Source organism: Bombyx mandarina, chromosome 17, assembly GCF_030267445.1.
Source record: "Bombyx mandarina strain Sakado chromosome 17, ASM3026744v2".
NCBI lineage: Eukaryota > Metazoa > Arthropoda > Insecta > Lepidoptera > Bombycidae > Bombyx > Bombyx mandarina.
In genome coordinates, this window is record NC_143223.1 from 10958031 (window position 1) to 10970560 (window position 12530).

The 12530-nt window shown below is 37.8% G+C and overlaps 1 protein-coding gene across 2 annotated transcripts in view; it reads right to left on the reverse strand.

The window, feature by feature from the left end:
* The window catches only part of LOC114240700 (extracellular serine/threonine protein CG31145), a 142419-nt gene that overhangs the window by 38831 nt on the left and 91058 nt on the right, over nt 1-12530 (reverse strand). For both annotated transcript variants that reach the window (XM_028171350.2, XM_089734352.1), the window contains exon 3: nt 567-920. In XM_028171350.2, the coding sequence (XP_028027151.2) occupies nt 567-775 (209 nt within the window). In that variant the 5' untranslated portion in view covers nt 776-920. The remainder of the gene's footprint in view (nt 1-566; nt 921-12530) is intronic.

Consider the following 12530-nt stretch of genomic DNA (forward strand, 5'->3'; position numbering starts at 1 on the left):
ATTAGAATTTAATCATACCTTTTAAATTTTGTATAGTTTACAAAGCTGCTTTGATTTTTATCAGCTGTTTACAGTTGGAATGTGAACTAATACGTTGGAATGCGAAATATCTGAATTTATGTTTTGACTACCAATTTACATTCAGACATGATTTACATCAAATTTAATGTTAATAATATATTTTAACTTAATATTTTAATTAAATTTTAATATTTTAATTAATATTTTATTAAAATAACTTTAATTTAATAATAAAATTTAAAGGAAATACCATTAAATAAGTATGTTATATGTATTAAACATATTTATTAAACATCATGTCTTAAGCATTATCGAAGGGTCATTGTTTTTGTGATAAGATAAAAATCAGACGCTACGGAGCTTGCTTCTTGTATTATATTTTTAAATTCCACAGAATTGTTTCCGATAAAAGGTACACAACATTTTTTTTATGTATTTATCAAATTTCATAAATAAAACATATTGTAATACGTGTATTTTTTTGTCAAAAAAGTCTTACTACACACAGATCACTTTTAAAACTGAACAAGAATCGCAAAACTCACCTTTTCTGCAAAAATCTCTTCCGAAACTCTATGTAGGCTGATCTGCCTTTATCTTCTACGTCGCCGATCCTGACGCGGCCGTGCAGGGGTACCCTGTGTCCGGAAATTCCATAGTCCATTTGCAGATCGACGACAAGCATCAAAGTGAAGAGTATCAGGGAGGCGCTGATCGCGAGCGCTAAGCGCTCCTTTAGCTTCATGTTGAGCATTGTGTAGCGCGCGATCGTGCGGCGCGGCGCGTGTTGACTGCGCGCATGTTCCTCGGGCGTCGGCGAACGCTTACAGTCGCGAGCGCACGTCGCCGCGCCGCCGCCGCACCGCCGCCTCCACCTCGCGCGTGCCCACCCACTCACACTGAAAACAAAACCTTCGTTACGTACATACACGGTGAAGGAATAACATCGTGTAATAAAAATGAAACCCGCAAAATTATAATTTGCGTAATTACTGGTGGTAGGACCTCTTGTGAGTCCGCGCGGGTAGGTACCACCGCCCTGCCTATTTCTGCCGTGAAGCAGTAATGCGTTTCGGTTTAAAGGGTGGGGCAGCCGGTGTAACTATACTGAGGCCTTAGAACTTATATCTCAAGGTGGGTGGCGCATTTACGTTGTGGATGTCTATGGGCTCCAGTAACCACTTAACACCGGTGGGCTGTGAGCTCGTCCACCCATCTAAGCAATAAAGGTACCTTAAGCACCGATCACCGTCCTCGCCAAACTCGTCGCTTGCGACGAAGGGCTCGACAAGTAAATTAACCCATAGACACAGCTCACTGAGTTTCCCTCCGGATCTTCTCAGTGGGTCGCGTTTCCGATCCGGTGGTAGATTCTGCGAAGTACTACTCTTGCTAGGGCCAGTGTTAGCAACGCTCCAGTTTGAGCCCCGTGAGCTCACCTACACGTCAAGGAGAAGCTGAAATAGCCTCTCAAGGCTATCAATTATCAAGGCGCAATTTCGTTTACAATAAAAAAATCATCTTCCGCAATGTTTTTTTTTGTATTGCCTTTGTAATCAGACGAGCATACGGCCCATGGTTGGTGAGTGGTTACCCTCGCTCATAGACTTCAGCAATATCAGGGGCAAAGCCAAGCCGCTGCCTACCGTTAAGTACTGTACTAACTGTAGTAATGTTAAATTTTTTATTTCAATTTTGCATTTCAAATGTAAATCATTGCTTATAAACTAACAAGATACGAATATAACAACTAATGCGATACATCTTAGGAACTAAGAGCCTGGATTTAATTTAACAAACCGTAACACAAGACGGAAAGCTAGTATATATACTACAAGTATATATACTAGCTGTCCACCCACAGCTTTGCCCGCATACATTTAACTTTGTACGTCGTAGGAGGAGATATTTGTTCGACAGTGGGATGAAGAGCAGCTTCTTTCACAGGTTTCTATTTTCATACCGAATTTCTTTCAAGTCAGTTCACTAGATTATGAATGAAAACGTAATAAACGAACCCACTTTCGTATTTTTTTTAAATACTAGTATGAACATTTAGGTTGCAGGTCAACGGAATTTGCTCGAACCAATGACTTTACCTATACGGCTTTGTTTAATTTGTTTGAGCAGACATAAAAATTTGAGGCCAGAGTATCCTTACGACAATAATATATGTATTAATCGGAAGATACAATATAAAATGTCTATTTGAAGTTTGTTAGGGCATATGGTGGTCTGTTGGCTTGTCAACCGGATAAAAACTATGACGCCCTCCTCGATTAACTATTACTACTACTACTACTACATAGTTACTATGCTTAGTTTTATTTTTATTTTTTTATTGCTTATATGGGTGGACGAGCTCACAGCCCACCTGGTGTTAAATGGTTACTGGAGCCCATAGACATCTACAACGTAAATACGCCACCCACCTTGATATATAAGTTCTAAGGTCTCAAGTATAGTTATAACGACTGCCCTACCGTCCAAAACGAAATGCATTGCTGCTTCACGGCGGAAGGTCCTACCACCAGTGAAAGTTAGAATTAGTGTCGACGGATTATGAAAGCCTTCTCGAATTCTAGTGTGAATGGTAGGATAATCATCACAATTCCAATCATCAACACAAGAATAATATTGAAATGTCGATGAATAACACGTTAGCCGTCCGTGACCACGAAAACTGTAAGGTATTCCAAACGGAAATAACAAAGTGACGATAAAAACGCGAGACTATTTCTGCCGTGAAGCAGTAATGCGTTTCGGTTTGAAGGGTGAGGCAGCCGTTGTAACTATATTGAGACCTTAGAACTTACATCTCAAGGTGGGTGGCGCATTTACGTTGTAAATGTTTAAGGTGGGCTGTGAGCTCGTCCACCTATCCAAGCAATAAAAAAAAGACTATAAAGTTCTAATTTATTTAATCAAAACTATTTACATTTCGAACGATTGTACTTGCAGGCACTTGTTTGTTTTCTGCCAACAAATCCAAAGTAACGCTTTGAACTTTGAACATAGCGTTAAATTACTAAATTGTTCCATTTCAAATTACGTGACACCGCACAGTTCATTGTGCAATCATAGTGATTCTGTCAACAGCAGTGTTATTGATAAATTTGCATGATAGTAACTTTTATTTAGGTGCATTGTGAAATTGTAGAGAATCGACCCGTCCGCATAGTTCTATTTGAAATTGATGACTCCGTATTTACATTTATCATTATAACGGTGAATAGCATCGTGTAATAAAAATGAAACCCGCAAAATTATAGTTTGCGTAATTACTGGTGGTAGGACCTCTTGTGAGTCCTCTTGTGAGTGATTTGAAGGGTAGGGCAGCCGTTGTAACTACATAATACTGAGACCTTAGAACTCATATCTCAAGGTGGGTGGCGCATTTACGTTGCAGATGCCTATGGGCTCCAGTAACCACTTAACATCAGGTGGGCTGTGAGCTCGTCCACCTATCTAAGAAGATAAGAAAAAATAACCTGTTTATTTTAAACACAAAACAAAAATGGCATTACTTTATTAGACATGAACGTATGAACATATTGCCATTGAACGTATTGTGAATAAAATTATAATCCCTAAATTAACTAACTAAGTTTGTTTATTAATAGAAAAACCAACTCAACATACATAACAATGAAACATTTTTTATTTATTTATTGCTAAGGTTGGATGAGCTCACAGCCGACCTGGTGTTAAGTGGTTACTGGAGCCCATAGACATCTATAACGTAAATGTGCCATCTACCTTGAGATATAAGTTTTAAGATCTCATTATAGTTACAACGGCTGGCCTATCCTTCAAACCGAAACGCATTACTGCTTAACGGCAGAAATAGGCAGGGTGGTGGTAGTACCGCGCGGACTCGCAAGAGGTCCTACCACTAGTAAAAACAAAATCGTCAATTAAAATGTTGCTGTAATAAACTTATAACACGTTCAGAGTGTTAAAACTTAAATCTGACTTAAATTGACTTCAAGTTGACGACGCAACATAATAACATTAACATTGTATTATAACTAGTCAGGTCATAAGTATTGTCACACAGTAAAAACTTTTCTTTTAGAATGCTGGTTACAAAAAAGTTTATTGAATTCGAATTTCGAATTGTTCATGAAAATAAAAATGTATACTTTTAGAATTTTACTCATTTTTAAATATGTAGAGGACGCTTAAAGAAGACCGTGTTGCAGTTATTGCGTTGCATCGTTGTGGTTACGCACCAATTTAAATTTTTAACATACTGAAAAATTTGAATATAACCAAAAGATTCGTTTATCATACCATCAGACGATACAATGAAGACTCTAGTGTAGATGACAGGTCAAGAAGTGGTCGCCCTCGGTCTGTTAGGACTCCAGCAGTGATAAAAGCTGTGAAGGCGCGAATTCAAAGAAATCCCAAACGTAAGCAGAAACTGTTGGCCCTTCAGATGGGGTTAAGCAGAACCACGGTGAAAAGGGTGTTAAATAAAGACTTAGGGCTTCGGGCACATCGAAAAAAAACAGGACATCGTTTGAATGCTCGTCTAATGGACCTGAGACTGAGGAGATGCCGCGCTTTGTTGAAGCGGTACGCGGGAAAAAAATATCGGGAAATTATTTTTTCGGATGAAAAAATTTTTACCGTAGAAGAGAGCTACAACAAACAAAATGATAAGGTGTACGCACACAGTAGTGAAGAAGCGAGCAACCGTATTCCGCGTGCCCAACGAGGTCATTTTCCATCCTCGCTCATGGTATGGTTGGGAGTTTCTTATTGGGGCTTAACAGAGGTACATTTTTGTGAGAAAGGTGTAAAAACGAATGCAGTTGTGTATCAAAATACAGTCCTGACGAACCTTGTGGAACCTGTTTCTCATACCATGTTCAATAATAGGCACTGGGTATTCCAACAAGATTCGGCGCCAGCTCATAGAGCGAAGAGCACACAAGACTGGCTGGCGGCGCGTGAAATCGACTTTATCCGGCACGAAGACTAGCCCTCCTCCAGTCCAGATTTGAATCCGTTAGATTACAAGATATGGCAACACTTGGAGGAAAAGGCGTGCTCAAAGCCTCATCCCAATTTGGAGTCACTCAAGACATCCTTGATTAAGGCAGCCGCCGATATTGACATGGACCTCGTTCGTGCTGCGATAGACGACTGGCCGCGCAGATTGAAGGCCTGTATTCAAAATCACGGAGGTCATTTTGAATAAACTTTAGTGTCATAAGAATCTATGTTTTGTTAAGTTCATTTTGGTATATGAATGGTTACATAATGAATAAACTTGTTTCAATTATTTTACATTAAACATGTGACAGAATTTATGACCTGACTAGGTATATAGAGATATTTCAAGATCACGTATTCTAGTCTACAAACTGAGTATGAAAGTAAACGGTAATATGAGGGAGGGGGGTCCTACAAAGGCTCGGATGGAGTGTGTGAAAGAGGATATCAAAGAGCAGAGTGTGAGTGCAAAGATAACGTATTATAGGCCTGAATTTAAAAAGAATACATACTGCGCCGACTCCACATAATGTGAGATAAGGACAAGAGTAACAAGAAGAAGCATTCTAATCTACGAACTAAAAGCCACTTGATACTCACTAAAAATAAGCTTAACAAACAAACGGGTTCATTAACAATAAAACTATCGGGTTATTTGGGTCATAGTGATGAGCGGTCATAAAAACGGGAATGTCGTCGCATTAGTTAATGAGGCTATACGCTCATATTGTTTTAAATAATTCTTATCTCTACTATAAAACTGGATAGACCAATAATCAATACCCATATAGTAATTATGTCCTAATTTCTCATACCCGATCCTGTGGACCGAATGGTAAACAGTCGACGTCGTCCCAAACACGTCATTACGGATCCTCCCGATCCATTAATGGTGCTTTTAAGTACCTCAAGCACCGGTCACCATCCTCGCCGAACCCGTCGCTTGCGATGAAGGGTTCGACAAGTAAATTAACCCATAGACACAGTCTTCTGAGCTACTCGCTGGATCTCTCAGTGGGTCGCGTTTCCAATCCGGTGGTAGATTCTGCGAAGCACTGCTCTTGCTAGGGCCAGTATTAGCAACACTCCGGTTTGAACCCCGTGAGCTTACCTACACGTCAAGGCGAAGCTGAAATAGCTTCTCAAGGCTATAAGCATAGGTAGGAAAAAAAGGCCTAAATTGTTATATCCCATTCTCCCCGAATTTCATTTTTGAATGCTGTTAGTCTGTAGTGTTGCTAGCCCGCATGTTACCACGACTCCCATATCCGCTCTGAATCAATCATGTTCGTCGGTTTGAAGTGTGGGATAGACAATGCTCTAAAACAATTGAGAATCCGGCTTTACGTAACAATGTGAGTATTAGCATTAATGTTATCAATCAATTTAGAGTCATAACAAGACAGAAAAATTAAGCATAGTTTAGTAGTATTCACTACAAATCCAAGTTACTATACAAAATTTACGAAATATTTGTGCATAAAAGGAATAAGCTAAAATGAAATTTCTTTAATTTAAAGTAAAGTAGCGCCCATTTATTTCGACCACATAGTTTTCTTTTTAATAATTTTTATGTATCTACGGCTGCACGAGGTCACGACCAACACGTTATTAAGTAGCCGTTGAAGCCCAAAAACATCGCTTCGTGAATTACGTGCCGGACCCACCTAGAGACACAAGGCTTTAGTCACAATATTATAAAACAACAGTTGAAACAGGTCTAAGACTCATTTGTGTAACATTTTTTGTTCCATCCGTAGTGGTGGTAATATCCTTACTATTTCATATATTTTGTTTCGAATTTAGGGCTTACTGGTGGCCTAGAGACCTTTCCTGTTTCACCAGGACAGGTGGGTGAGCAAAGGCTCAGCCAAGAGGGGTGGGATTTGCTAACAACTGCCTCCAAGAAGACCTAACAACTCAAGAGCAGCTGCTTCACGAATGAATGTACTACCGCATCGGAATCGCGACCAGCTGAAAAGATTCGGCGAGAAACTCAGTGGGCTGATGTTTAGGTTAGGTTGCACGTCGAACTATTTGCAGAGTTCGTCGAGTACGGCTGCCGGGGTCCCTAGGCCTGTTCCTAGTGTTAGAGCTGAAGACGTCTAATGCGAGAGTTATTGGATCCGATGGATCTATAAGGACGTGGCTATTTCATAACAGAATCCCCTACTATTTATATCTGTTAATCCTTTATATCATACTTAAGAACGATTTTATAAGAACGAAGTCATAATAGAATAAGATAAATACAAAATATTCTAATCAGTTCATGATATTCACTGCCGAAAAAAAGTGCAACATGATGTTGACCTTCCACTGAATTAAACACCGTGCAGGTTTTCATTATTACTAAAAATAAAATATTACACAATTAGCTCATTTTAAAAATAGAACGGCAGCTTATTTCCTCGTCCTCCGAAGAATATTGCTATATAAATTTATAATGTAAGTATATAGTAATCTTCATAACTATTTAGTAGACTGTAATTAGAATTAATGAAATTGCAAGCGAATGCAATTTTAATCGTTTTAGAGGTGTGCTCTGGAAATATTTTCTAAGGATTTAAATTATATGAAATAGTCAACTTGTCACATCTTGTTACATCTTTAAGTATTTTGAATTTCAGTTAAATCTAGTGTGCAAGGTTTTCAACCCTGAGACGTTATGACATTTTCTGCTTCAAACGAGGCTTATGGAGAGTACTCAACAGTAGGCAGCGGCCTCTTGTATTGTTGACGTCCATGAGTGACGGTAACTACTCACCATCAGTTGGGCCGTATGCTCGTCTGCCTATAAGACAATAAAAATAACATATCCCTGCTGAATTTTGTTCTTTAAAAATAAAAGTTATACAAATGTAGGTACATAATGTATATGTGTGACATCGAAATTCTAATACTTTTCCATGTGATCTCAATGCACATCCTTTAAGTTTCTATATAAACTAAGTCGACCATGTGCAATCAGTATTCACGGGCAATAACCGTTTTGTGTTTACTACAATTGTTAAAGAAAGTGACTATTTATTAGGTAGACGACATCGTCACGTTTGGAGATCACACTCTGAATAGTCAACGGTTTTTTTTATCGAAAGTTTCTTCTTGTAGAAAAACTCAATAATCTCAAGTAATTCATACCGCATTCAGTATTGAATTATTTTGTATATTTGAATCGACAAAAAGGTGCCGTTACGTAGATACAAAATTATGGATAGTAATAATTGCAGCCGAATTTAGAATGATAGTTATTCATATATTTATTGAAAACTAGCTGACCCGGCAGACTTCGTAGTGCCTCAATCGATAAATAAAATACCTAAACTTTTGTATTAAAATAAACTTAAAACAAACAAAAGGATTCCGTCCGACGGGGGACACATTAAAGGAAAAACAAAATTGTTATTTTTTATATAATTCCGAGCATTTTCATATTTATCTACCTATTAAATCTTCTGTGGACTTCCACAAATAATTCAATACAAAATTATCGAAATCGGTCCAGCCATTCTCGAGTTTTAGCGAGACTAACGAACAGCAATTCATTTTTATATATATACTATAGATAGATAGTATTAGATAGATAGATTATTATTGCGTATGTGTTACCAGAGTTCAATGAGATCACAACAAGGCTCTCCCACACTTTAAATCGCATAACTTCTTTCCGGATAAATAGGTGGACGGTGGCGCCAAGCCGTGCTTTTAACAAATGCTTTAACACTAAGAATTACGTGACTTACAATTTTCACCATCATCGTGGAAGACATCCATCATCATGGTACATGTTAAGTGCGTATTTCTTTAAAAAAATGATATGTACCCGGAGGATTAAAAGACCATCATAGTGAAATCGCTTGATTTTTTATTTATTTTTTATTGCTTAGATGGGTGGACGAGCTCACAGCCCACCTGGTGTTAAGTGGTTACTGGAGCCCATAGACATCTACAACGTAAGTGCGCCACCCACCTAGAGATATAAGTTCTAAGGTCTCATATAGTTCGTTACAACGGCTGCCCTACCCTTCAAACCGAAACGCGTTACTGCTTCACGGCAGAAATAGGCAGGGCGGTGGTACCTACCCGTGCGGACTCACAAGAGGTCCTACCACCAGTAGAGGTTGATAAAGATACACCGAGCATTTTATCGTAACACACGACGATTTAGAATGTTTGTTTTGAAAGTAGTTGAAGTAACTAAGAACTTATTGAAGTAACTAAGAACTTATGTCTCAAACAGACTGCGACCGGTACGTATCTAGAGGTACAGGTAACGAGTCGTTGACACGAATATGCGGGTACCAACTTGTTGAAAGAGCAAACAGGTGATGAATGACAGGTGAGGCATTCCCCGACCCGTAGTATTTCTGATCCAGCGAAGATTATGCACCGTCTGGTCGTTGTATGAATTTTCTGCTAACTAAGAGTTCTGGCAGTTCGATATCCCAGATAAGGAGGAAGACATGCGCTCGAGAGCAAACTGGGGTCTTTAATTGGTACAAATCCAACATTCCTCGCATACCGCATCCAAATCATGGACGGACAACTTAAAAAATTGATCCAAACCAAAAAAAAAATAGAAAAAAGTACCTAATACTTTAAGTAGTCTGTAACTATTCTTGGGTCGTGATCGAAAACCTCGATGATTGGTTCTATAAGCGTTTATTTTACACAAATTTTGACAAAAGTTATTTTAATTACTTGAAATAGTTTATAATTACTAACAACCGTTTTAATTTGTAGATATATATTGTTTTAAGAATAATAGATTTCTTGTTTGTTAAGGACAATCCTATTTAATTGGATAATTAGACCCTCGCTGGGCTCATTACGAAGTAAAAGCCTTTCTCGGTTTTCGGTCAAACAACATAAAACTATGAACTACCATTTAAGCCATGGGATATTTTGTTATTTTCACGATAAAATAACTAGTAGAATTGACTACTAATAAATAGCGAAATGTTTAAATATCTATTGCAATACTATTCAATCTAAGAAGCTCCATCCTCCTAGTGCCAACTCGCTAGAGTGATGCCTCTTGGTTCTGGACTCAGCTATGGACAAATGTAAGCTATCCTGTCCTGGTGAAACCGGAAAGGCTTTTGGGCTACCTGTCCTAAAAATAATAATACAATAAATAAATACATAAATAAATATTTACTAACAATCACGCCACGTTAACTGGTCCCATGATAAGTTCGTAAAAAACTTGTGTTACAGGTACCAGATAACGGAAATAAATGTAAGATTTTTATTATACACATACATATATTTTATATACATCCATAACCCTGGAAAAGACATTTATGTTTGTCATACAAATATCTTCCCTTGGCAGGATTCGAACCCGCGGCCCCCTTGTGTAGTGACCATGTCACTTACCACTACACCAGACGGTCGTCAAATTAGAACCATTTACAACAAAATCAAAAAATGGAGTGCAACTGTTAAATTCACCGTCGATTTTTTTGTTTCCTATTTATAATTTACATACATTACAGAGAGACAATAAAAACAATAGTAAGCACAAAGGTTTTTATGAAATTAAATTTGAAAGTAATCAAAACGCAACCGAGAAATTCTGGTGCCAGCTTTTTCCCTTTTTTTTTCTCGGCTGAGATCCTAAGCCTCTGGACATAAATAATGCAGGGACACAGCCAACTTGATTGAATCAAGTCAATTGGTAGTGGCTAAATCCATCAATCTACAACACAAGTTAAGGGATGTGTACTCATAGACCTCATAGACTAAACATAGACCTCCACAATAGCCGGGTTACAGATCGGAATCAAGTTGCTCTAAGCCAAAATCAAACCAGTAAAAATAATTATTACTTTTTGTTTTAAATATTCCAGTAATTTGGCTTCAACTACCTAAGTTAATCTTTCTGCTTTTTGAAAGGAAAAAAAAAAAAAAAAAAACTCAGGGCTATTCCATTTTACTACCAAAACTATTTTACGACGTAAAACCGAATGGCCATTGAGATTCGTTTTATAGCATTTCTAAAAGTAGAACAAAACAAAACTTTTAGTATTAAATTATTGAAAGTTTAGTACTAGCAGCAACAGGTGTACATAATTTTTATAAAAATCAAACGTACCTACTCCTTACGTACTTTCTCATTCCTTTATAATATAAATATATACGTTATTTTCACTGATTGCATAACTTTTATGTCTATTAGATTTTAGTGACTTCAAAAGAGAGAGAGAGAGAGAGAGAGAAAAAGTCATTCCATCTGCTTCGTTGCCGGACAAATGTATATTATATGTTGATGCCAGACGGTTCATCTGGTATCAAGAGGAGTACCGGAGCTCATAGCTACCATAGGAATGCCGTTAAGAAATAAGATTGAATTCCACCTTAAGAGAACAATGAAAATCTCTCGAAACATTGAAGTCGTCGTGGCCTAACGGATAAGACGTCCGGTGCATTCGTGTTGAAGCGATGCACCGGTGTTCGAATCCCGCAGGCGGGTACCAATTTTTCTAATGAAATACGTACTCAACAAATGTTCACGACTGACTTCCACGGTGAAGGAATAACATCGTGTAATAAAAATGAAACCCGCAAAATTATAATTTGCGTAATTACTGGTGGTAGGACCTGTTGTGAGTCCGCACGGGTAGGTACCACCGCCCCGCCTATTTCTGCCGTGAAGCAGTAATGCGTTTCGGTTTGAAGGGTGGGGCAGCCGTTGTGACTATACTGAGACCTTAGAAGTATATCTCAAGGTGTGTGGCGCATTTACGTTGTAGATGTCTATGGGCTCCAGTAACCACTTAACATCAGGTGGGCTGTGAGGTCGTCCACTCAGCTAAGCAATAAAAAAAAAAAAAAAAACATTTTTATATTTCCAAAATACTCTTTATCAACAACCAAAAGAGCAGCTTCTGAAAACTTAACGTTAAATTATTTTGCGAGTTTTAAAACATAATTAATGCTTTGACAAAATTAATCGAAATGTATCAAAAACATAATTTGTATGGCTGATTTGAATTATTTAAAGATATATCAGTTCAGAATAAAACGAAGTACATACTTAATATACGAATGTCATATCGGAATAGGAGATAGCTTTATCTAAAAGATTTGATAATAGAACACACTGTCAGCCCAGAAACATTAAGAATTATCCACCCACGCTGCCTCTAAGAATTTACATTATAAAAGCCGAATCGATCGTGAAAACTGCATGAGTTTGCGATTGCTTTAGAAAGGTGCCACAATCTCGGAAATCTTTTGGGGGATGTTTTTATCTACGAACTAAGAGTTTTCCATGAAAAGATTGCGAAAACATGACGTCTCCGAAAATGGTTTTTAGTGAAAGGAAATTAGTAGATGAAATCATTTTCAAAATACTCGATTCATAACAATAGATGATAGCTCATTAAATAGTTGTATAGTTTTTGTAATGTTTATCTCGTTCCACAGAAAGAAATAAAGAGGACATAATGTAACATATCAGGCATATTTTGAAATAAAGTTCCTAAACAATTTAA